General features: G+C 42.8%; 1 protein-coding gene and 1 long non-coding RNA gene across 4 annotated transcripts in view; one reads left to right on the top strand and one right to left on the bottom strand.

The window, feature by feature from the left end:
- Positions 1 to 7,947: 7,947 nt before the first annotated feature.
- On the bottom strand, positions 7,948 to 10,428 carry LOC126937201 (uncharacterized). Its single transcript, XR_007719680.1, has 2 exons — positions 9,904 to 10,428; positions 7,948 to 8,131 (listed from the first exon to the last, which is right to left on the bottom strand). It is a non-coding gene; the product is annotated as an uncharacterized LOC126937201 (long non-coding RNA).
- Positions 10,429 to 11,837: 1,409 nt separating this feature from the next.
- The window catches only part of PBX3 (PBX homeobox 3), a 225,067-nt gene continuing 213,843 nt past the window's right edge, over positions 11,838 to 23,061 (top strand). Inside the window, exons 1-2 of one of the 3 annotated variants that reach the window (XM_050760555.1) lie at positions 11,838 to 12,159; positions 13,074 to 13,147. In XM_050760555.1, the coding sequence (XP_050616512.1) occupies positions 11,960 to 12,159; positions 13,074 to 13,147 (274 nt within the window). In that variant the 5' untranslated portion in view covers positions 11,838 to 11,959. The remainder of the gene's footprint in view (positions 12,160 to 13,073; positions 13,148 to 23,061) is intronic. The other 2 variants (XM_050760557.1, XM_050760556.1) reach the window with 2 other exon arrangements.

Here is a 23,061-nt window from a genome sequence, read left to right as displayed (position 1 = left end):
CCGGGTTCAAGCGATTCTCCTGCCTCAACCTCCCGAGTAGCTCGGATTACAGGCATGTGTCACCACGGCCGGCTAATTTTGTATTTTTAGTAGAGATGGGGTTTCTCCATATTGGTCAGGCTGGTCTCGAACTCTCGACCCCAGGTGATCCGCCTGCCTCAGCCTCCCAAAGTGCTAGGATCACAGGCCTGAGCCACTGTGCCCAGCCGTCTTCAAAGTTTTGAGTTACTTCGAGGTTCAATTGAGATACTGTATGTGGAAGAGCTTTGCGTGGAGGTTAGACAGCACTCTTGCAGGTGGGAACATCAGAGCATGCATTCCCATTGGAGGGAACAGTATAAGCAAAAGGCAGGAGGCCAAAAAGTGTGGGGGTGTTAGGGTTGATCATAATGTTGAAGTATGAAAGAGATTAGTAGGAAATAAGTCCGGAGAGAGAACTGGGATAGTTTTTGGAGGGTCTTGAAGGCCCAGCTAAGAAGCGCTTGCAGATGTAGATTCCATGGAATGTAAGCGGAAGTGAAAGGGCAAGGATCACGCAATGATTTGATTTGTCATTGAGAATTCAATTTAGGGTGTGTTAGGCTACCTTCAAGCTGGTCCCTAAAGGGTTTCATCTCCTGATACTCATGTTCTATGCAATTTCTTCTTCTTGAGCGTCATCTGGATCTAGTGACTTGTTTTAAAAAAAGAGAATGCAGCTGGGCATGGTGGCTCATGCTTGTAATCCTAGCACATTGGGAAGCCAAGGTGGGTGGATCACCTGAGGTTACGAGTTCAAGACTAGCCTGGCCAACATGGTGAAACCCTGTCTTTACTAAAAATACAAAAATTAGCCCTGCGTGGTGGCATACGCCTATAATCCTGGCTACCCAGGAGACTGAGGCAGGAGAATTGCTTGAACCTGGGAGGCGGAGGTTGCCGTGAGCCGAGATCGTGCCACTGCACTCCAGCCTGGGTGACAGAGCGAGACTCCATCTCACCAAAAAAGAAAGAAAAAAAAAAGAAAAAAAAAAGAGAGAGAGAACACAGCAAAAAAGATAGGGTCTCACTTCCGAGATTACCTTACAAAAAGACTGGTCAGGCACGGTGGTTCACGCCTGTAATCTCAGCACTTTGGGAGGCTGAGGTGGGCTGATCACCTGAGGTCAGGAGTTTGAGACCAGCTTAGCCAACATGGTGAAACTCCATCTCTACTAAAAATACAAAAATTAGCTGGGTGTGGTCGCAGGCACCTGTAGTCCCAACTACTTGGGAGGCTGAGTCAGGAGAATCGCTTGAGCCGGGGAGGCAGAGGTTGCAGTGAGCTGAGATCTGCACTCCAGCTTGGGCGACAGTGCGAGACTCTGCTTAAAAAAAACAAAACAAAACACTGACTTCTATCTTGCTTGCCCTCTCTTGCTCTCTGGTTCCCTCACTCTGTTGGAAACCAGCTACCATGTTGTGAGCTGCTCTATGGAGAGGCCAGAGGTGATGGAACCAATGCATCTGGCCAACAATCACTGAGCTTGCCAGCAGCCATGTGAGTGAGCTGGGAAGTGGATCTTCCCCTCAGGTGTGCTTTGAGATGACTGCAGCTCTAGCTGTCACCTTGATTGCAGCTTCATGAAGAGCCTAACCCTGAGGCATCCACTTAAGCTGGGTCTAGATTCCTAACACACAGAAAATGTGAGATAATCCATGTTTTTTTTTTTCCTTCTTTTGAGATGGAGTTTCACTCTTGTGGCACAGGCTGGAGTGCAATGGTGCAATCTTAGCTCACTGCAATTTCCGCCTCCTAAGTTCAAGTGATTCTCCTGCCTCAGCTGAGTAGCTGGGATTACAGGTGCCCGCCACCACATCAGGCTAAGTTTTTTTTGTATTTTTAGTAGAGATGGGGTTTCACCAGGTTGGCCAGGCGGGTCTCGAACTCCTGACTTCAGGTGATCCACCCACCTCGGCCTCCCAAAGTGCTGGGATGACAGGTGTGAACCACCGCGCCCGGCCTCATGTTTGTTATTTTAAGCCAAGAAGTTTTGGGATAATTTGTTTCACAGCAATAGGTAATGAATACAGAGGAGAATCGGAGTTTGAAGCACTGGTAGGCCAGACGGGCGAGGTCCAGTTGTTAGGAGAGGAATTCGGAAAATGAAGCAGGAGCTGGAATTACAGGTGCAGGGCTGGCTGTGGGGTGAACTAACTAAATTGTAGAGGGTGAAAGGGTAGGAACAGAAGAGAAAAAAAGAGCAAAAGAATAGGAAGATGAGGGAAGAGGATAAAGAGAAAGGAAAAGGAAGAGAAGGAGAAAGAAGAAAAGGGAAGAGAGAAAAGAGGAGGAGGAAAAGGAGGGCAGAGAACTGAAGATGAATCTTAGGATGTGGAGGACTGGGAAGCAAAGATTAGAGATTTACCTTTTACAATTGACTCTCGTATCCATTGTAATGCTTAGTTTTTACTATACTTCAGTGTGTTAGGTCTTTTTTGTTCAGACAGAGTCTCACTCTATTGCCAGGCTGGAGTGCAGTGGCACGATCTTGGCTCGCTGCAAGCTCTGCCTCCTGGGTTCAAGTGATTCTCCTGCCTCAGCCTCCCAAGTAGCTGGGACTACAGGTGCGTGCCACCACACCCAGCTAATTTTTGTACTTTCTAGTAGAGACGGGGTTTTACCATGTTGGCCAGGATGGTCTCCATCTCTTGACCTTGTGATCCACCCACCTCGGCTTTCCAAAGTGCTGGGATTACAGGCGTGAGCCACTGTGCCCGGCAGGTAGGTTATTATTACTATTATTATTATTATTATTATTACTGTCATTGACAGATGAGAAAACTGAGAGGCTAAATAAACTGACCAAGGCCAAGTAGACATTTAGTGGTGGAGCTAGGATTCAGATCCAAGTTTGCCTGATCCCAGATGCAGAACTCTTAACTACAGGGCTACAGTGCTTACAGCTGTACTTTTTCTATGTTAGACACTGGCTTCCTTATTAATTAGGATTAAGTTTGGCTGCCTATACTGGAAATAAGTATATGGTAGTGGATTTAGTAAGACAGAAGTTTATTCTTCCTTCCGTAAGAGCTGTCTGGAGGAAGCAATCAAGGGTTGGTGTTATTCCTTAGATGGTGGCTTCATGGTGCCATCCGTGCCCCAGGTTCTTAAGCTTCTGCTTCACTATCCTAGTGCATGACTTCCACTCTCAAGATCATTTCATGGGCCAAGATGACTCAGGGAGCTCCAGACATCAACTACAGGCTGGGAAAAGGAGGTGGGCAAAAGGCAAAAGGAACTTGTCTCAATTAAATTAGGTTCCTCTAAATAGGCCTCTTAGAAATGCCAGTCAATTAATCCCAGTTAAAGGCATGGTGCCCAACTAGACTGCTTTCACTTCAGATGCCAGCCACAAGTTGTGAGGTCCCCTGGTCACCTGTACCTCTGACCAAGTGGCTGAAAATTTGGGTGTTCCTGTGACCCCTTTAGGTTCTATAATTTGCTAGAATGACACAGAACTAGGGAAAACACTATACTTAGGATTATAGTTTAATTATAAGGGATATAAACCAAGGCCAGTCAAGTGGAGAGGTCAAGGGCAAGGGCTGGGAGGGTCCTGAATGCAGAGCTTCCATGCTTCTCCCTATGGTGTCAGGGTGTATCACCCTCCTGGCATATCAATGTATTCACCAACCAGGAAGCTTTTCTGGGCTTGGATGTCCAGAGTTTTTATCAGAGTTTCATTACATAGGCATGATTGATTGAATCATTGGCCTTATGACTGAACTCAATCTCCAGCTTCCTCAAAGCCCCAACCCTCTAATCACATGGTTGGTCTTTCTGGTGACCAGCCACCATCCTGAGTCATCACTTTAGCATAAAATTAGATGTGATCTAAGGGCCTCATGAATAATAAAAACACTTTTACAGCTTGGGAGATTTCAAGGGTTTTAGATGTTACCTCCCAGGAATGCAATACAAAGATGAGAGGAATTTTTTTTTTTTTTTTTTTTTTTTTTTTTTTTTTTTATCATACATCATCTCCCCAGCTCTAGGAACTCCTACTATGTGCCAGGCATTGTGCTAGGCTATTCCATCCATCCGCCCATCAGCCCATCCATCCATCCATCCATCCATCCCTTCACACATATATCTGTCATTTAAGTGTTTATAGTGCTATATCAGCTTTTCTGCAAGATACAGAAAACCCAGCCAATAGGATTTTAAAATAGGAGATGAATTTACTCACAAAACTAGAAATCCAAGGGAAAGCAGTTGCTTCTTTGGTTCAGATGTTGGACAATGTCTGCAGACACCTAGACTCTCCCTATCTTTCTGCCCTACTTAGCATGTTTATTTTTGTTTTGAGTGAACGTTTTATTTTATTTTATTTACTTATTCATTTTCTTTTTTTTTTTTTTGAGACAGAGTCTTGCTCTGTCACCCAGGCTGGAGGGCAGTGGCGCAATCTTGGCTCACTGTAAGCTCCACCTCCCGGGTTCATGCCATTCTCCTGCCTCAGCCTCCCGAGTAGCTGGGACTACAGGCGCCCACCACCATGCCCGGCTAATTTTTTTGTATTTTTAGTAGAGACGGGGTTTCACCATGTTAGCCAGGATGGTCTCAATCTCCTGACCTTGTGATCCTCCTGCTTCAGCCTCCCAAAGTGCTGGGATTACAGGCGTGAGCCACCACTCCTGGCCCTGAATGTTTTATTTTAAAGTATTTACAGATAAAAATTAGAAGGTAGTACAGAGAGTTCCCTAATATCCCATACACTGTTTCCTCTATTATTAACATCTCACATTAATATGGTACTTTTTTGAAATTAATGAACCAATGGATATGTTATCACTAACTGAAGTTTATACTTTATTCAAATTTCTATAGTTTTTACCTAATATTCCTTTTCTGTTCCAGGATCCCGTCCAGAATGCCAGATTACATCCAGTCCTCATTTCTCCTTAGGCTCTTCTTATCTCAGCTTTTCTTACTTTTTATGACCTTGGCAGTTACAAGGCATACAAAGACCAGACAAATTACTGATCAGGTATTTTGTAGAATGTCCTTCAATTAGTATTTGCGTAATATTTTTCTTTTTCTTTTCTATTTTTTTTTTTTTTTTTTGGAGATGGAGTCTCACTCTGTCGCCCAGGCTGGAGTGCAATGGCAAGATCTCAGGTCACTGAAAGCTCCACCTCCTGGGTTCACGCCATTCTCCTGCCTCAGCCTCCCAAGTAGCTGGGACTACAGGCATCCACCACCACGCCCGGCTAATTTTTTGTTATTTTTAGTAGAGATGGGGTTTCACTGTGTTAGCCAGGACGGTCTCTATCTCCTGACCTCGTGATCCACCTGCCTCAGCCTCCCAAAGTGCTGGGATTACAGGCATGAGCCACCGAGCCCGGCCCTGTATTTGTATAATATTTTTCTAATTATTAGTCTGGGATTACAGGCTTTGGGAGGAAGACCATAGAGATAAATCACGAAACCATGTTGATTTTGTCTTCACATTTTCATTTCATTATCACAGGTGGCTGCTGTGAGCACTCCAGATTCGGGACTACATTCAAAGATGGAAAGAGAGAGATAAATGAAGGAGAGAAGAGCCATGTCTATCCCTTTTTTTTCCTTTTTCTGAGACAGGGTCTCGCCCTGTTGCCCAGGCTGGCGTGCAGTGGCCAAAGTGCTGGGATTACAGGCATGAGCCAGCGTGCCTGGCCTGTCTGTCCCTTTTTTAAAAAATCAGCAAGGTCACCCCTCCTCCTGACAGGCTCAGAAGGCAGGGGACAGGATGCTCATACTTGTTTTAGACCTTGACTGGGACTGAGCACGTTGTCTTCAGAATAAAATCAGGCTTCTATTGGTGTAGAAGGAAGTCAGTCAATGGATGGCAGGCCAACAACTGCTCATGTCGGCCCCAACTGTCTATTCTGTATGAAACTGCACTGTACTGGGTGCTATGAAAGGACATAAGAGAGGGAGCATTCTATCAAATTTTTCTTTTTTTCTTTTTTTTTTTTTTTTTGAGACGAAGTCTCGCTCTGTCACCCAGGCTGGAGTGCAGTGGCCGGATCTCAGCTCACTGCAAGCTCCGCCTCCCGGGTTTACGCCATTCTCCTGCCTCAGCCTCCCGAGTAGCTGGGATTACAGGTGCCCGCCACCTCGCCCGGCTAGTTTTTTGTATTTTTATAGTAGAGACAGAGTTTCACCGTGTTTGCCAGGATGGTCTTGATCTCCTGACCTCGTGATCCGCCCGTCTCGGCCTCCCAAAGTGCTGGGATTACAGGCTTGAGCCACCGCGCCCGGCCAAATTTTTCTAGAAATTATACATTCTGATAAATATTCTCTTTTAAAGGCCTCACTGTAGAAGGAGGGACTGTCATCCCACTAAATCTTTGGTTACTCAGTCAAATCCATCCTTAGAAGATAAACGTTGGTCATATGTCACATGTGCTATCAATTGTAAAGACCAGTTCTAAAGAGTCATTCCTGTCCGGGTGCAGTGGCTCATGCCTGTAATCCCCGTACTTTGAGAGGCTGAGGTGGGATGATCCCTTGAGGCCAGGAGTTTGAATTCAGCCTAAGCACCATAGCGAGACCTTGTCCGTACAAAAAAATACAAAACATTAGCTGGGTGTAGTGGCATGTACCTGCAGTCTCAGCTACTCAGGAGCCTTGAGGCAGGAGGATTGCCCAGGAGTTCAAAGTTACAGTGAGCTATGATCGTGCCACCGTACTCCAGCCTGGGTGACAGAGCAAGTCTCACTCTCTAGAGAAACAAATAAATGAACAAACAGATAAACAAATAAATAGTCATTCCTAAAGCAATGGAGCAATGATACATTTTGGGAATAAGCATTTAATCAGTTTCCCCAAAGTGACAAGTTGGAGAGTGTTACCTTTTGTTAGATGTCTATGATTTAAAAAAAATCAAATCTGTCATATTATAGTTACATCTTATAACACCTTGCCCTTGACATGTTTATGACCTAGATGAAGAAACTCTCAGAGGTGGATGGAGAGCAAACAGCACAAGATTATCTAGGATGGTGATAGGTTATGTATTACAGGCAACATATACTGAGGGAGTTAATTAATTTATTTATTTATGAGACAGAGTCTCACTCTGTTGCCCAGGCTAGAGTGCAATGACACGATCTTATTGCAACCTTCTGAGGGAGTTTAGAGGTGACAAAGATCAGAGAAGACAGGCATCACAGAAAAGCTTCGGAGAGGTGGGACCCAATGTGGCTTTGAAGAACGGTCTAACTGTCCTTAACTTCCCTCCTCCCCTGCCTTGAGACCTGGATTCCTCTAATATAGCTGTTTATTCTCTCGTTGTTAAGCACTTAGTTACTTATTTTCATTAATTTTTCAGTTTATCTGTTAAGGTCATGTGATTTATACTTCATAATTAAATAACTTTAAAAAAATTTTTAAGAGAAAGGGTAGCACTACATTGCTCAAGCAAGAGTGCAGTGGCTATTCACAAGTGTGATCGTAGCATACTGCAGCCTCAAACTACTGCACTCAAGCGGTTCTCCTGTCTCTGCCTCTAAAGTAGCTGGGACTACAGCTGTATGCCACCAGCCTGGCTAAATTCCTTTTTTGCACAGTGTTTTATATGGTAGTCTTTGCAGCCACATAGATCAATATTTGAATTAAAGCTCTAGTACTTACTGGCTTTGTGGTCTTGTGGAGATTTCTTACTCTGTCTCATTCTATTTCTTATTTAATAACAGTCCCAAGCAGGCTGTTGTGAGACTGTAATAAGATGAAGCAAGGGGACACAGAGGATAGTGTACCCCCAAAGAAAGTGCTCAATAATGGCACGTGCTGTGATAGTCACCATATTGATGACAGAGGCAATGGTGATGTTAATATAAACTCATAGAAAGGGATGGCCATGAAGGAACACCTACTTGGTTTTCACCACTTTGTCACTGTTAACTTTACATGAATGTCTGCTCACCAAAAGTCAATTTCATTTCCCTTGACATTTTAGTAATTACTACCTTAGAAACAGCAAAGACAGACCCAGGTACTCAGGGAACTTCTATTCTATCATCTGTGAAGGCATCAACCTTGTGACTCAGATTGTTGAGCAGAGGTCAGGCAATATTCTACATGAGACACTGGCACAAGCACAAGAGAATCTCGGAGCATCTGCAATTAGTTGACAGTTATATTGAGGCTTGGAAACCAATCTAAAGAAAGTTATGCTTTAAATCAATGGCAGTTGTCAATGAGCCTGTGAAGGAATCCTTGCTAGGGTCCCCAGGCTTCTACTGCAACTCATACTGATAACAACAAAAAGAGAAGCCTCCCAAGCAGAAGGTCAGTCTAATTCAATCACTTAAGGCAGAATTATGGTATCAAGTTTCCACATCACTGAACGACCATGGGTTTAGAGGTGTGTACCATAAAATAACTGCGGGTGTTAGACGTTTAACAAGTTGTTTTATTCCTAATTGCTGGCATTTTCCTAACTGTTTTCTTAATTCTAATTTATGTTTTTATGTTCTGGTTTGTTTACATAGCCCATAGTTCCCAATTGCCTTTATTTGCTTAAGTGTTTCTTTAATTTTACTTACTTACTTCCTTTTTTTTTTTTTTTTTTGAGACTAAGTCTCACTCTGTCACCCAGGCTGGAGGGCAGTGGCACGATCTCGGTTCACCGTAACCTCCGCCTCCTGGGTACAAGTGATTCTCCTGCCTCAGCCTCCTGAGTAGCTGAGATTACAGGCGCCTGCCACCCAGCCCAGACAATTTTTTTGTATTTTTAGTAGAGATGGGGTTTCACCATGTTGGCCAGTCTGGTCTCAAACTCCTGACCTCGTGATCCATCCGCCTCGGCCTCCCAAAGTGCTGAGATTACAGGCATGAGCCACTGGCCTATTTACATTTTTATATATGTTGCTTTACTTACATAACTCATTGTTTGGAGTGGTCTAGACCTCTCAAACTCCTGACTTTGTGATCTGCCCTCCTCGGCCTCCCAAAGTGCTGGGATTACAGGCATGAGCCACCAACCTATTTACATTTTTATATATGTTGCTTTACTTACATAACTCATTGTTTGGAGTGGTCTAGACCTCTCAAACTCCTGACTTTGTGATCTGCCCTCCTCGGCCTCCCAAAGTGCTGGGATTACAGGCATGAGCCACCAACCTATTTACATTTTTATATATGTTGCTTTACTTACATAACTCATTGTTTGGAGTGGGCTAGAAATAACCATAAATCCTCATTGCTAATTAGCCTCATCCTCATGACTGATTAGTCAAGATTATGAGTCTAGAAGGAGGGCAGAGAGGAGTCCTAATAGTGAGTCACAGGATCATTGCATTTTAGAGCTGGAAGGAATCTTAGAATTTAAGGCATCTTTCAGTTAGAATTCTGTGGTTTTGCATCTTCAGCGTTGGAGAATTATGAAAGGTTGACCGCTTGCTCCTGTGCCTTTTGGCAAAAATGCCTAAGGATCTGGTGACAGCTTTAAAAGACAAATTAAGAATAAAGGAAAAACCCAATCAATGACGACTATGAGTAACCCACAATGGGGGCTTGAAAGAAGAATTGGAAACTTGACATATCAATGGGGGAGAGAAGAGCAGGGAATATTAATGAACATGAAGGGGGTTCTTCTTTGGAGGTAAGTAAGCAGAGTGGATTTTTTGGAACTCCCTCCTCAGCAGCTGTGCAGTTTGTAAGGATTTTAGCCTGCCTAACTGTAAGCTTAGCTATTAGCTTTGCAGTGGGGAGTATTTAAAAGTACACACAACATATGAAGGAAAGAACCTGGAACCGAGTAGCCTGCTTCATTCCAAGAATCCATCTGGCATTTAAAGAACTGCTTGTCCTACATTAAACCCTGCAGAGTAAGAGCCATTTTTCATATCCTCATACCCCTATTTTTGGTTTCAGGTAAGACAGCATACTGAGTTTGGGGAAGGAACAAGGAGACTTTTCCAAATCACCGAACCAAAGGACTCATCTAGTGTGAGCTTCATGAATCTAAAATGGGGAATACACATTTAAACCCCTATTTGGGAAATCAGCTTAAGAGCAATCTCAAGTCTCCACAAGAGGCGGAGGTCCATATTCCAAAATAATGTGAGCCTTCAGTTATTTGTAGATAGAATACAATGGAAGAAGGGGTGTTATAGATACAAAAAATCGTGGCTGGCGTTACCAACATTAAATGACTCGTGGTGATGGGTAAGTTGACAAGTGAAATCCAGTCTCTTCCTGAACAAATGTATCTTTGTAATGAAGAGCTCGTTTTTGCAGCTTCGGTACATCCGGAGGCATCGAATAGCAAATGCTGCCAAAGGAGTAGTCCCTGGATTATCAGGAGTTGCAGAGTGTGTAAAGTGTTGTAAACCTTGAAATTAGTCCTGGACTGAAGGCACTTTCCCTCCTCCCAGACTCGCTTCCCTCTGACACATTTCCCCTTGCAAAAGAAAGTCTATGGCACTCAGGTCCACTCAGCTCAGACTTCAAGCACGTGAGAGATCACAGGATCCCACCTCAACTGGTCACCCATTGCGGGACAGCGAAAGGCCCCGGTGCTGGCGCCAATGCTGAGCTGCGCCCTCTCGGTTACCGTGGCGACCGCAGGCGGGGCTAGGCCCCCACTCGCCGCTTCCCCGCCTCTGCCCAGGACCTTTCGAAAGCTCCAATTGGGACAACCCTTGCTTGCCTCTGTCCCGCCCCATTCGGCTCTAAGCGCTTTGCGATTGGCCCGGGACGAGCGGCCTGGTACCCAGAGGGCACCACCTCCTGACAGGAAGAGCGGGAAAGTGCACCAGGCGCTGTCCGAGGCGTGAAGCTCACGGGTGCGGCGGGGGAGCACACGGTTGGCTTTGGAGCGAGTTGCCCCCTGTCCCATATACAACCCCCCGCTCCCATGACTGTCAAAAGCATGGAGCAGGAGTCGGGGTGCGGGCACAGCGTTTGTGGGCCAGCCCGGTCTATCCCGGGGGGTTCGGACGTGACGAGACTAGAGCAAGGATCCAGCGGCGCACTCCGAGGAGCGGAGCATCAGGGGCCAGAGGGAACGGTCCGGGACCCGGGGGCGGTGCCGGCGGCGGCGGCGGGAGGCGCAGGACCCAATGAGCGCGCGCGCCGCCCTGGGGGCGGGGTCTGAGGAGCGCTCCCCCGCCCTCGCCGGCCCCCGCCCCTCCCCCCGGCGCCGGGCCGCAGTGAGTGAGTGGCACTGGCAGCCTGTCAATCCCTCGGCCCAGCGGCCTTCCAGCCCGGTCCGCGGCGGCTGCTGGCTGGGTGCGCGGCTCCGGCGGCGGCGGCGGCGGCGGCGGCGACTTCTCCCGCCCTATCCATCCGCTGTCCGCCCAGCGCGCGGCCCGCCAGGGCCCTCCTCCGGGCTCCGCGTCCCCGCCGCCTCTGCCCGCCTGCTCCCAAACTTTCCTCCTCCGCCCCCCTCGCTCTCCGCGGCCCGCCCGCAGGCCTCCTCCTCCGCCGCCGCCCGCCGCCGCCGCTGCCTCCCCCGGGGCCGCTGGGGCTCGGATCCCGCCCGGCCGAGGCGGCGGCGGCGGCCGAGGAGGGCAGTGCGCAGGCTGGCGCGGGGGGCGGCGGGCGTCCCGGCAACTCGGCGGGCGCTGAGGAGCAAGTTGCGCGGGGCCGCCCGGCGGGGCGCGCGGCGGCGAGGAGGCGGCGCGGCGGCCGCGTGAGGGCAGCGGGCGCCGCCGCCTCCGCCTCCGCCACCGCCGCGGAGCCCGGCGCTTCCGCCCGCCGCTTCTCCTCAGCCTCGGCGGCGGCGGAAGCCGGAGCCGGGCGCCCGTCCGCATCGCCTCAGTCGCGGGCCCTGCCGGCCGGGCCGCCCCCTCCCCGCGCGGGCGGGGAGCGCGCGGCCGCCTCCCCCTCCCCCTCCCCCTCTTTCTTCTCCTCCCTCGTCGCCGCCGCCGCCGCCGCCGCCGCCGCCGCCGCCTCAGCCTTCGCCTCAGCCGCCGCCCGCTCCCGCCCGCGCGCGGCGGGATGGACGATCAATCCAGGATGCTGCAGACTCTGGCCGGGGTGAACCTGGCCGGCCACTCGGTGCAGGGGGGCATGGCCCTGCCGCCTCCCCCGCACGGCCACGAAGGGGCGGACGGCGACGGCAGGAAGCAGGACATCGGCGACATCCTCCACCAGATCATGACCATCACCGACCAGAGCTTGGACGAGGCGCAAGCAAAGTTGGTGTCGTCTCATTAAGCATCTTTTGTGTGTGTGCGGGAGCCGGGCCCGCGGCGGAGTCGGGGCCCGGGGTGGCGCCCGGGGCCAGGGCCGCAGCCCCCGGCGGGGAACTTTCTCCGAAAGCCGGCCGCCCGCCCCGGCCTCGGGGGGACTTGCCCGCGCCCCTCGAAGCGGGCGGGAGTCGGCAAAGTTGCTCTGGGGGGCTCGGGACAGACTCGGGGCGGCGCGGATTCCGTGGCGTCCTTTTCCCCGTCCTGCCCCTCGCAGCCCGGCCCCCTCCCACGGATTTAAACCTCCCGCCCCGACCCCCGTGCGGACCGTGCCGCCGGGAAGTGCAACTTTCTTCTCCGGCCGGGAGTCCAGGCGCCGGCTCCCGTGGCCGCGGGACGACCTCGCGATGCGGGCGGCCACCCGGGCCCGGCGCTGGGCGATGGGCGATTTCCTGGCGGGTCCGGGTGCGGACGGCCAAGTTCTTGGGGAGGGAGGGCCGCCTTGCAAACTTTGCCGAGCTGTCACCCTCCTGCTGGCCGCAGTCGGCCGACTGGCAGCGTCGCGCTGGCTCCCTCTGCCCAGGAGCGGACGCGGGAGCCCCTCCGCTCTCGTCCCCTCCCCCGGGTCGCCTTCGTCTGCCCCTGGGGCGAGGCTCCCCGCGCGGGTTCGCGTCTGCGGTGGCCGAGGCTGCTGCCTGCCGGGCAGATGGGTCCGCCTCGTTCCGGCTGCAGCTTTCGCCGCCGGGGCTTGCACAAGGCTGTCGGGAACTAGTCAACTGGAGTTTCTGTTGACTTCCCACGGTTCAAAAGGGCCTTCCAGAAAGGGGGGGCTGGAATTAAATCTTGGGTCTAACTTAAAGGAAGGCGCCATATTATTCCATAGGTGATGCTAATACCTTTGTGTTTTGTTATTTGTTTTTTAGGAAACATGCCCTGAACTGTCACAGAATGAAACCAGCGCTCTTCAGCGTCCTGTGTGAGATCAAAGAGAAAACAGGTAAGACGCTGCGCCCCACAGTGGGCCTGGAGACCCCCGAGGTGGGGGTCGGAGCTACTCCTTCGACTCTCCAGTTGAGAGCTGCTGCTTTTGGGCACCGCCATCTTTGATCATTCTCTCCTTCCCACGTCCTGATCTTGAGAAAAAACTGCAATAAATCTGGAGTCGATTTCTCAGTTCTGCTCCTGGTGTAAAATGAAGTGTAGGTGCGGACTGGGTTGGATCGCCGTCCCTCGGCGGCCGCCCCTGGCTGCAGGTGGGGAGGGGGCCCGGAGTGCCAGCCGTCCTCTCCCCTCTCCTTTCGCCTTGTTTGTGTGTCAGTTTTTAAAAGGAGCAACGGGAGACTGGATGCCAGGACCGAGTCCCCGGGAGAAGCATCACCCGAACTTTGTTTTACTTAGACAGTCTTAAGCTTCAGCTGCACGGATAGAAGAATAGATGCAATTGAACAGACCCCAGTAGCATGCTTGAATTAGTGTTTTAGGTGGGAAGACTACTTTAGAGAATCGAGGAAGGGTAATGATGTGTAGACATATAGAATGTATTACATCTGTTAATACTTGTCTTATTTTGTATCCTGAAGTCATTACACTTGTAACTGCTTAATATATAAAGTATAAAAAGGTCCACAGATGCAGGTTAAACAATTTTGAAGTGTCCAAGTCAGGGAATATGTAAGAAGATAGGTTTTGCAGAAGTGCTGGAATGAAAACTACAGGTACATATTTGGCAAATTTTTGCTAATTCGTTTCAGTTTAACTTTCTTGTCAGACTTTATTTGTTAATTGAAGGTCTTTTAGTCTTGAAGTGAGGTAACTGCTCAAATTGAAGCGGAGATTTGGATGTTTTAGTTTGTATTTGGCATTATCTTCCCTGTATGTGGCAAACAAGTACATTAAACAAGCTCTACTGTTTATTTTTTTCCTGTTCTTTTCTTTTTTTTTTTTTTTGGTATGTGTTGGATGTATGGTATTTTAAAGTTGCCATTTTGAAAGTTGAGGCAAAGGAGAAAAAGTTGAAGTCCAGGATATAGCACTATCCAAGGGATGCTATTTAAAAGGTTACATGTGATTGTGTTTAAATTGAGTGTACAAATAGCACAGTGCAAATAATTGTTAGGTTGATAGGTGAGTCAGCCTTCTTTGAAACAGGTTTTTCGCTTTGCAATACTATTCTGATCCTAAAAGTAATCAACAAAAGATAATGAGTTATTGCTGTCTATTAAATATGTATGCTAAACCGTAATAAGCAGCAAATAATAAGGGAGGCCAACTAGTACTTTTCCTGGTTTTCATTCACATATTATGGCTGGTTTCTTAATGCTCAGTGATCCTTTTTGGAATTACTAACTTTTATTTTGTGTTGATTTTTAGCTACCTTTAGAAAGCATTGTGATTTAAAACAGTAGATAATTTTTATCTGACTGTAAAATAAGATATCTAGCCTTAAGTCTTGAAGATTCTTAGTTTAGAAGCTTAAAAGTATGCAATTCTCAGTAAATTCTGTTTCTTATTGTCCAAGGGTTTTCCTGCTATCAGGGCTCCACTTCAGTTTCTGCTGACAGCTAAGCACTGGGGTATTGACTGTGTTGTGAATATTAAGATTGATTCGACTTTATACAGACTTGTATTACTAGGGAGAGGGGATGGATACTTATTGCTTCTCATCCCCTTCTCATTATTTGTATTTATTTATTTATTTATTTATTTATTTTTGCCTTTTTAAAGTTTTGGCCTAGCTAGCTTGAGAACTAAACCCAGCAAACTGCTTTTCATGTTGAGACATTTAGCAGCAGGCAGAATTCAATTAGGAAGCATAAGTCCTTTAGTTGCTTATTTGCACAGGACTTAGTTACACCATTCTGAAAGGAAAGTATAGTCAACCACATGTCAAAGGTGAGTTACGAAAAAGAAACAAGTCTTTTCAAAGTCTGGAATTACTGGTAGAGAGAGCTTTGGTAGGGCTATTGCTATTTAAAAACGAAGAGGCAGCTGACAAAAGAAATTTTTGTGTTTTAAAATTGTTTCTGGGGCTTTCAGTGATAACTTGTAAATTAGATCCTCTTTTTGTGCTTTGGCCAGTGGATCCACATTTGCACGTTATCTCTTTTGTAAAAAGCCAACAGCCGACAAAGAGTAAAGGCGGCTGTCTGGGCAGAGGCATCTTCCTGCCAGCCTCTCTAAGCTCGAGAGGGATGGGATTTAAGTACTGAGTGATTGATGGGGGTGAAGCTCTTTCTCTTCTCTCCTTTCTCCCCTACTACCCATAGCTTCACCTCACTCTCCAAAACTAGTCTTAGAATGAGACGAGGACTCAGAATCCTCAATTTGAAATAAAACATCTGTGTAGACATTAGTGTTACCAAAGCAAAGAAAGCGGGGCTGCAAATTCCAAGTCTCCCCACCACCACTCCTGCTTCCATAGTCGGTCATGCTTCAGAAACATGAACTTATAAAAGAAACATTGTAGAATATATGTATATTGCATACATGTTTTTAAAAAAAATCATTTTATTTAATCTAATAATACCTAAAGATTAATTCTTTGTAATCTAGAGAAAGTTTACCTAGTCATTTATGAATAGAAACCAGGAACATTATGTTGATGACTCTATTCTGCATAATGGGGGGTTGAGGGTGAACTGTCACTTCAGTGGATAATGTCATTTCAGTTGTGCTTTTCTTCTAAAATAAGACAAAATCATTAAAAAAAATCAGTTTATTTGTAGATCTGCCAGTAGATTTTAAGGTTTCTGATCAGGCAGTGAACACTGCCAGTTCTGATGCACATGGGGGATTTAGTTTAGAAAACATCTGTTCCCCCCACCCAACCACCATATATGAAAAGGTATTTTTTCCCTTCCGACAGATAAATGGGTGATCTACAACAATTATATTATTTTCTTGTTGGGAGGTAAGGAAAGTATAGTTTTACTATAAGATGATGCTTTTTCTTGAGAATGTATTCTTTTGTAAAATTGATCATACCACTATTTTTGGGCAGAAATGTCTCTCATTGTTGAATTGTGATATTTGTGCATTTTGAGAGCATCCAAAAAGTTACAGGCTTTAAAATAAAAATAGTTGTTTATTTTAAACTAAGTAATCAATGAGATAATTGTTGATATGTTAAGATTTTTCTCCTGATTTTTAAAGCCATATTTTATCATCTGTCTCTTATTAAATATCCCTGATGCCACAAGATCTGCTCACCTGCATACCTCTTTTGGTGTATGCCCCCACCTCTTTTTGGTCATCTTAATCTTAATTGTTGAAGTGCTTTCCTTTGTGAAATATTTCATCCTAAAAAATCTGCCGTTTTTCCGAAGTCCTTAATTATGCGAGTTTAAGTGAAGGAAATAGTTCTTTTTCAAGAAAAAAATACTTATTTTTTAAATGAAATCCCATATTTTAGTAGATAATATGAATCATATTGTTGTGAAAAATGTTATGCATTAAAAAAACCCACAACTTTTCCTTTTTAAATGATAGGTTAAAATACTCCATGTTGATGGCTGCCAACCAAACTCTGATTTATTGCCACCACAAACCCTAAATAGCGTTCATTTACTAGTAATGGCTAATGGCATACATGATGGTTTGCCAGATTTGTAGCCTTTGTGAGGCTTATAAGCAGGACTGACTTGGGAAGATCATAAAACTTAATGAACTTCTCTACTGCAGGAGGTGTCCGCAGGGGAAGAGAAAGGCCTGCTTGGCTGGTTGGGCTGGTTGAAGTATTTTTTATGTTTAAGGAGAAGAAAATGACTAGTAAAAATGCTTTGCTTTTAAAGGAACCCTCCCTAGAAAGAGTCATAAGAATTTTAGATATTAAAACTAGATCAAGAGTGTAGTTTACAAGTGAGATTTTATATGCAGTTAGTATATGATGTGAGATTAAACCTTTTGTCTTTATTGCTATAAGTGTGGCTAGCTTTCAAAGAGACAAGGCAGTACTGTCATTCGACCCTCTCTGTTTAATTCTGAACCTACAGGTTTAGAGACTCTTTGGAGTCTTTTTCTGGTGTGTTTCTCTTTTTAAGGTTTTAGTATTAAAATGTGTTACATTTTTCTTTGTACAGTGCTGTGTGATTCTTTTAATTCTGCATGTGTAAAAATCAATTTTTTAAAGTGAAAATTTAGCAAGGTGAAAATTGTTATATATTAGTCTAAATGTTATTATATGTTTTGCATATGCTTTTAAGTTGCTCTTGCAGTATTTCCAATATAATTATCATTGTTTGTTTCAAGTTTTAAAAACAAATGCCCGTTCCATACACAATTCCTTTTTGTGTTTTCATGAAACACATTTTGTTTTAATGAACTTATTTTCTAGATTTTAACAACTTTTTATTGTGGACACCTTTGAAACATAAATACATGCAGAGAGAAGAGATTCTTGAACCTCCCATGAACTCAGTGCCCATCTTCAGCAATTAGCACTACTTGGCCAGTGTTGTTTTCTCTGTAATTCCCACCATTCCAAAATTATTTTGAAGCAAATTTTAATGGAGCATTAATGTTTTAAATTTCATGTCAATTTTAGGCATTAGGTCTGTTTACATTGGAAATATTAAGTGATTAAACAGGAAAAATACAAAATCAGAGTATCTTGGAAATGTTATAAATTGTATTGCTTTATCAATATATTTTTCTTAAAGTAACTTAATATTTTACCTTTTTTCCCTATTTTTATAGATTTGATATCTTACTGGAGCTTTTGTAGGAGGTTTTCAGAGAAGTTGTAAAAGAAAGGGATTTTTCTAACTTTTATTCTTTCACTTCCATCCTAACAAAATAACACATATAACGTATTTGTAGAAAACCTGGAGAAAAATCTCATTGCCAAGCTGGTTTAGAACTTCATGATCTAAAGTATCATGTGGATATTATCTTTAAAATGTTGGGACATTTTCCAATCCCATTCTTTATTTTTTTCCTTCCCAATAAAAATGTATTGAACTCTCATGTCAATACTAACTTGATCTGTGCAAGTAATTCTTTTGTGCCTTAGTTTTAATGACCCTCATTTTATTACAGATTTGTGTAGTTTTCGTATTTTATTTGGGACTTTACTATGTTATTTTATTAATTTACATAATTTTATTCTGAAACAGAAGTCTATTAATACACTAGCAAAGGGCCCTGACTTGCCCCAAAGAACACACTGGTTGATCGGCTTTCATAAAATGTACCTGTCTACATTTTTCATACTGTGATCCTTTTCCTTTTAATTAATTTTGCCTGTATATTTCCATCACAATTTATAAATTTTGTAAAAGATTACTTCCGAGGCAAATTTAAATTAACGTCTTAGTTGGATTATTTACATTTTGATACTTTATAGTGGCGTGGTATAGGATGAAGTTACATTATATGAAGTGGGACTATAAGAATTGAAACTGCATTTCATGAACCACACCCTAAGTCAGTCATCACTTTATTTTATACTCTACCATGAGGTATCTATTCAGAATAAATACTTAACATATCAGCACTAATACTTCAAGTTATACAAGGTTTTCGATTATCTTTTCCCTATTCGTGTATGTGAACATCTTTAGATATTTATTAGTTCAATATTGACATTATGAAAAAAAATGTTTTATTTGTTTTCTTAGCAGGCTTGTGTTTTAGCCATTTATCAGTGTGATCAGCATGATTTAGGTATTAACTAACAAAGCTTACACATATCCACCACCTCCCCCCTCAAGCCCGTGTTGACCTTTTCAAGCATTTGCTCTACTTCAGTAGGCCATTTGAGTCTTTAAGTATGAAGAGAGTAAATAATTTATATCACTATGTAATATAAATTGGTAAAAGTTTTTCAGAACTGGTTATCAGATTTTTTACAAAGTTATTGAAGTTAATCAGACAAATTGCTATCACATCTAGGTGGCAGTGCTATATTTAGCCAATGAATAAGTAATTCTTGAATAAGCTACTGAAAAAATAAACCACCTTTTTATGCCTTCAAACTCAGATCTTATTAAAAAATAAATTTTATTAATCTTCAACACTTGATTCTAATTATCCCTTTTATAGGCAAAATTGCAACAAGAATTTCTTCTGTATTATTCTTTCATAGATATATTCCATAGTATAATATGTTTGTAGGTTTTAATGGTAACTAGTTTACTTTGGCACTAAATTTGAGTGTATGTCTAGCAAAAAAATTGGTGTGATAGAATGTATCAAACTGAATTGGCATAACTTTTTTTTGCATAACTCTGTCTACATAATAGTAACAGGTTAGTATGAAAGCAGCTAAAAATATTTATGGATAAAGTGTTGTTAAAAGTTTTCTACTTCTTTCAACTTAAGTGCTTTAAAAATGTTAAACTGTTTAGATAAGAACTCTTTTTTTGTGATCATATTAATGAAGACTTGGTATACAATGTAATCCTTTTAATGCTGATGATTCCTCACGATGTTTAAACCGTTATTTGTGAGACTGAACATATGTTATGGCAAAATGATTTTTTGTTTGTTTTGTTTTCTTTTATGTGACACATTCAGTTTTCAAAGCATATTTCTTAGGAATCAGAGTCCAGCAGGTGGCTTTTTACATTAAAAAATTCATAAATTTAAAATCCCATAAAATTTTATTTCAAATTCAAATTAACTAATTGAGAATGTCAATATTTTCAGTGTCTCTATATTAACATTTATAATAGAACAAATGGTTGCATATAGAAATTATCTGCAACATAGTCTAAATTAAGATTCTAAACAGGCATTACAGATGCTGGTAACTTTGGCAATTATCATTTTGTTTGGTGAACAGTAGTAAAACAGTGTGCGGTAAAAGTGTTTAGAGAGAGAGGATAAATAAATTGAACAGTTTTGCAATGCAAAGTGGTTTGTGGTGTTTTTGAGGATTTCTTGGCTCTCTCTTAACTGCTATTGTGAGCCTGGAGCAGATTTCCCCATTGCTAATGCCCTAGAAGTATTAATTCACTTTGATATGCTAATTAGAGGGCATTATGCAAGAAATGAGATTAAGTGGCAGCATGAAGCCATTTGCCTGTCAGTAAATTGAGAGCTTTAGCATCAGGAGGAGCTTTGTTTTTTTTTTTTTTTTTTTTTTTTTTTGAGTTTCTCTTGGTTTTGCATATAAATAAAATTGATTGAAAGGTCTAGAGAAGCTTCCAGAACATTGGTGGATTCTTTTTTCCCCCTCCTATGATTATTTAAACGAAATGTTACAGGATTTTTCTGAATATTAATTGACCTAATTGGTGATACTGAATATAAAGTTTTTATTGTACTATCTCTATAGAAAAATATACTAAAATTTTTGTGTCACCCAGTCTTTTTTTTTCCTAAAACATAATTTCATTAACGTGGCTAATGAACTGTTTATCACTTATCTCTTTTCAGAAGCATAAACTTCTGTGTATGGGCTTGTACACCAGTGTCACTAAATTGAACTTCACAAGGATATTTTCTTCACTAGGGAAGGAAGGAAGAAGTTGAATTGGGCTTCAGAAAATTATATATTAAATGAGTATTAACATTATGACTTGATTCCATAAAAGCTGTAACAATTATAATTCATGGTTAAACTGCCCTTTATACAACCTGTGGAATTTATATTTCAGCATATATCTTATAGGTAAGATTACTGATGGCATTTTGTGTGGAAGATGGAATTTCATACTTGATTCATATTTTGTTGACTTTTGTGGCCTAAGCCAGGCCTCTGAATTTTTCTCTATAAAGCTATTTTGTGATATTTCTTATATTCTGTGGAGAAATATGTGAATGAATACTAGGATGCCTGTGGGGAAAAAGGGGAAGACAGAACTTCTGTGCCTATGAGAAGGTTAAGATTTCCTCAAACATGGGACTTCTGTCTACAAACCATCCATAGAGGACGGAATTGCAAAACCCTGGCCTAACTATATTTGCTGGGTATGGTTAGAAGGAAGAGGGTTTGGGTAAGGCATTCCTACTGGGGTTTAGTTGTAGTGTCTGAATTCCACCACTGTAGCTGTGACTCTGGACCCAGTAAACCATATCTTCTCTTCAGAGCCATATGGATTATTTAGTCACCACAGCTGCCATGCATGCATACTACCAAGGCAGGCATCTCTTCGGTGTGCATGTGTGATGCCCGTTAACATTAATGTGAGTTAGGAATGTGCACAGAGAGAAGGATGAGTTTCTCCTGAGACAAAAGTCCTGATTACATTTTGCTGTGAAGAGGACTTAGTGCACCTACCACATTAGCTGCTTTTCTAAATGAAACACTTGGTTACTTTAAATTCTCACTCCCTTCTCTGATTCCCTGAACTAGTTAAATCAATGAATCCTCATTAGTCTCTGATTACTTGCAAAATTTCATTTAAAACATATGAAGTTATTTTTGATTGAAAAGGGAACAAAAAGCTTTTGAAATTGCATGTTATTATTTAAACAAAAGGTTTCTGCAGGCTTTCAGATATACTAAGCCCTGCAAATAATTTATAGAGGAATTATTGGGAAGGACTTATGAAATTCTTGAATGGCATTTGACGGGGAGGAAAACATTGCATTAAAAAATATATATATTTGAAATGGTAAGCTTAAATGTGCATCTTTCCTTAACTATCCAAGTGTCCTCAAATGAGGAAGAATTGACTTAGGTGGTCTTACAAGTTTCATTTTTCTTTCTTTTCTCCCCCCCCCATCATTTTTTTTTTTTTTTTTTTTTTTAAAACTACGGATGAAGGTTGTTGGAATTCATAGTCAGATATATCATTTTCAACTTGGAATAGGAACTAGAGCAGGAAATTGATTTTATATTTATTATGAAAGCAAGAACTCTGCCACCAACTGACAGCCATCCATGTTTTAGTTTTGTGATAATTGTTCACAGACATTACTCTGTAGTTGGTCTAGATTATTTATAATGTTGATTGGGACTGTTGGTCCATTAAAAGATATGTGTATAATGAATATCTTTAATTAAACCAAGTAATATTGGCATATTTTATTTTTCTTTTACATTGGATCTTGGGTCTAGGATTAACTGTCAGTACTGGTAAGAACAAGTTACAGTAGATTGTGCAGTGATTTCTGTGGCTTCATGGATGTATTTATTACCATTTTTGAACAAATTATACTAACATGAAAAGTTGTATTTGAAATGATTGTGTGCTAGATAAGGCGATACATTACAGGAATGGTTGGGTTTATGGAGCTTTATGCAGAGGTTTTCTCAGAAATTATAGCACCGGGCTGTCACTGTAAAACCCAGTGATACAATTGGTAATAACATACAGTGAAGATATTTTTAGATTTTCACTTGTTATTCAAATAAGTGAGAACTCTCCAGTTTTTCTCATCATATTTCTTTGTTGGAATCAGTAGAGAAAAAAATGAAGGAAAATTTAACTGTGTATGAGGTGTGGGTGTTTGACTTGTCTGAATTTCCTCATGTTCACCACTTGTTACAGTGGTGATGTGATACTGAGGATGTCCATAGGAACTTACTGACTTCTTGGTTCTTGACCTTTTGACTGTGATCAAGTATAGAAACTGAATGTCTCAAAATGAAATGATGGACCCTATAAACATAAATTCTATTCTGTCAGTGTATTGCATGAACTAACTAATTTTGATTTACCTAAATTTATGGCATTTTGTATTCAATAAAGGAAATATTTCTTACTTTCAGTGTAATCAGTATAATAATGTTATAGTTTCTAACATCAAACCGTTTTTTTTTTTTTTTTTTCTTTGATTATCATTGTGGCTGCTTTTTAATTACTGTGATTATTATGTTACTTTTACATTTCTAATATTTTGCAAAATATTGACTTGCCATCTAATAGTGTTTTCTAAAAACTGAACTTTAATCAGTATGAGTGCTTTAACTTGAAAATTAGGAGTTCAGAGTTTTTATTTAGATGACTGATGTTCAGTTAG

This window comes from Macaca thibetana, chromosome 15 (genome assembly GCF_024542745.1).
Source record: "Macaca thibetana thibetana isolate TM-01 chromosome 15, ASM2454274v1, whole genome shotgun sequence".
NCBI lineage: Eukaryota > Metazoa > Chordata > Mammalia > Primates > Cercopithecidae > Macaca > Macaca thibetana.
Note: the sequence above shows the minus strand (reverse complement) of the source record. Positions and strands in the feature narration are given on the sequence as shown.